The sequence below is a fragment of the Buceros rhinoceros genome, unplaced genomic scaffold (genome assembly GCF_000710305.1).
Source record: "Buceros rhinoceros silvestris isolate BGI_N320 unplaced genomic scaffold, ASM71030v1 scaffold26036, whole genome shotgun sequence".
Taxonomy (NCBI): domain Eukaryota; kingdom Metazoa; phylum Chordata; class Aves; order Bucerotiformes; family Bucerotidae; genus Buceros; species Buceros rhinoceros.
In genome coordinates, this window is record NW_010416192.1 from 10704 (window position 1) to 13203 (window position 2500).

At 47.9% G+C, this 2500-nt stretch overlaps 1 protein-coding gene across 1 annotated transcript in view; it reads right to left on the bottom strand.

Moving 5' to 3' along the window:
* Positions 1-1455: 1455 nt before the first annotated feature.
* The window catches only part of LOC104494844 (myelin transcription factor 1-like), a 4435-nt gene continuing 3390 nt past the window's right edge, over positions 1456-2500 (bottom strand). Inside the window, exon 6 of the mRNA XM_010137726.1 lies at positions 1456-1692. Coding sequence (XP_010136028.1) covers positions 1552-1692 — 141 coding nt within the window. The 3' untranslated portion in view covers positions 1456-1551. The remainder of the gene's footprint in view (positions 1693-2500) is intronic.

A 2500-nucleotide genomic window follows, 5' to 3' on the forward strand; every position in this document is an offset into this window, starting at 1 on the left:
GGTCTTTGCGGGCCGACCCGCGCGCCGGCCCCAGCCACTGGGAAGCCTTCCAGTGCCTTCAAATCATGGATTACGCCCTAAATATCTGCAGGATTGGCTCAGAACGACACCGCGGTCTTGCCTTTAGTAGGGGCCAGCAGAACCGCCCCCAGCTCTGCCCGCCCCGCCACGGGAGGGCTGTGGGATTCAGGATGCGCCCTGCGCTGGGAGCCCCGCGACGGGGTTTGTCCCCCTCCGCTTCCAAAGCGTTTGCCGCAGGGGGATGGCGAAGGCGGGGGACGGCAAACCCACGGGGACGGCCAGCTCCCCGCGCGGTGGAGCGGCGTCGCAGAGACATTCATGGAGTTGTTCTTTAAGTGCACGGTGGGCTGCGTGTACCGAGCTGCTGACAAAACGCCTCTTTGGAAGAATACCCAATACCTGAATACTCTTTTTTTTTTTTCCCCTTGTTTTGTTGGTTTTGCAGATTGGCGCTTGCGCTGTGATTTTGCCTAACACATAGAACACCAAACCAAAAAATACCCATTGCCCCGTGGACACCTGTGAGAAACCACCTGCTGATTCGCGGGAGGTAAGCACTTGGCTGGCCATCAATTCCCACCTCTCTTTTTGCTGGTTTTTGTTTCTTTGTTTGTTCATTCATCGCAATGTCAAACGTTCTCTGGCATTGATGTATGATCTCTGGACTGGCAGTGCTGCGCCACTGTAGGGATGATCACAATAATGAAAAGAACCAGAACGGTCATCAAACAGACTTCCAAAAAATCATATACACCGGACCATGACACATTAAAGAATTCTTCTGGATGAAATATCTGGGGTTGGCCTATTCATAATAACTATTCTCATCTTTAAGACAGACAAAGGAATACTGTAGTTGCAAACTCCAAAAGCTTCCCTGAGAACCTTTTTTTTTTTTTTTCCATTGCGCTTTCCACTGGAGATCCAGAACTGCTCTTCGGATTTCTTTCAGAAAATAAAAATAAGCTACTCTATAATACTTCAGAGTTCCCATGCCCAGTGGATATCTGAACACCTCGGGGTTGGGAGGCCCAGCACAGGTTCAGATTTACAGGTAGCTTGCAGCTCCAGCACTTGTAGCAACACAGAACATAAGTCATGTGTGAGTAGGTGATCTGGACATACGACCATAGACAACATGAGGGTTTAAGCCAGTCAGACACTAGTCTTGGATCAGACGAGACCCTGTTCTTGTAACATTTTAACCCTTGGATCAGCTCTGCAAGAGCGCGGCAACTCAGGAGAGGTGCTTGCTCTTCACCAGCTGCTAAGCCCCACAGCCTACTGATGGTCCAGGTAGAAAAAACCCACTTTTCTCAAGAAGGTCCGAAGTTAAGTAAACGAGAACATTGAGTTCGATCAGTTCCATGTCTCAGAAATGGCCTCTTGGTTACGTTTCATTTTGGTCCTTTTTTTTTCTCCTTTTTTTTTTTTATTCATTAAACAAGTTTTCTAACTTGTAAACCTGAATACTTGGAGGGAAAGTTCCATCTTACAGTCCGTTCTCTTGCTTGTCTCCATCCCGTGGCACTAAACCTGGATGCCCTTGACGGCTTGCTTGATGCTCTCCAGCAGGTCCTTGTTCTCCGGGTTCTGGTAGCACTCCTGGTTGGTGTACATGTCGGTCAGCGTGTTCACGTACGCATCAAAGTTCTGCTCACTAATTGGCTCCTGCAGCCAGAAAAACCCAAATAAAAACATTAGCAGCAGAGCAGGAAAAGGCTGAGATGTTTCTTTGCAATTCATCATCTCCATGTACCAATGGCCAAAGGTCTCCACGACGGAGCCTTTTTGTGCGCAGTCCTGGGGATCTCATTGTGCAACCCCTGATCCTGCCAGACCTTAACTGGGGCCTTAATTTTATGCATCATCCCTGCGGAGGTTCGAACAGCAGCAGGTGAAGCGTGTGCAGGCAGTTTGACCAGCTGGAGGCTGAGTGAAGCCGTGGAAGTGAAGGGCTGGAGGACGGGGGGAGGCAGGGACTGCCGAAGCATCGCGGAGGGACTCAAAGGCAAAGTTAGGACAGGAGCCCGGTCACCTTGAGCTCACATCTGCCCACGCCAGCACGCTGCTGAGGTACAGCTTGTGCTTTTGAGGGGTGGTGTGGAAACCTTGCAAATATCTATCTTGGAGTTAATGGGGAGAAAAGAGAGGGAGAAGGAAGAAAAAGAACAGGAATAAAATGAACATACGAGTCCCGTGGGCATTGTTTAATTGGAGTTGCCTGAAACCTTGAAAAAATATTTGCTGAACAGTTTATTTGACCTTTATGTGTCAAATACTTTACAAAAAAGCACTCAGCGAGCAGTTTTCTGCCAGTTAGGCAGCTGGGTGAATACCATCCAAACCTGCTCTGCTGGAGGATGGCTTCTCTCCAACCAGCCTGGATTTAAATACAAACCCTGATGAAAAGGATTCCCAAAAAAAAAAAAAAAAAAAAAAAAAAAAAAAAAAAAAAAAAAAAAAAAAAAAAAAAAAA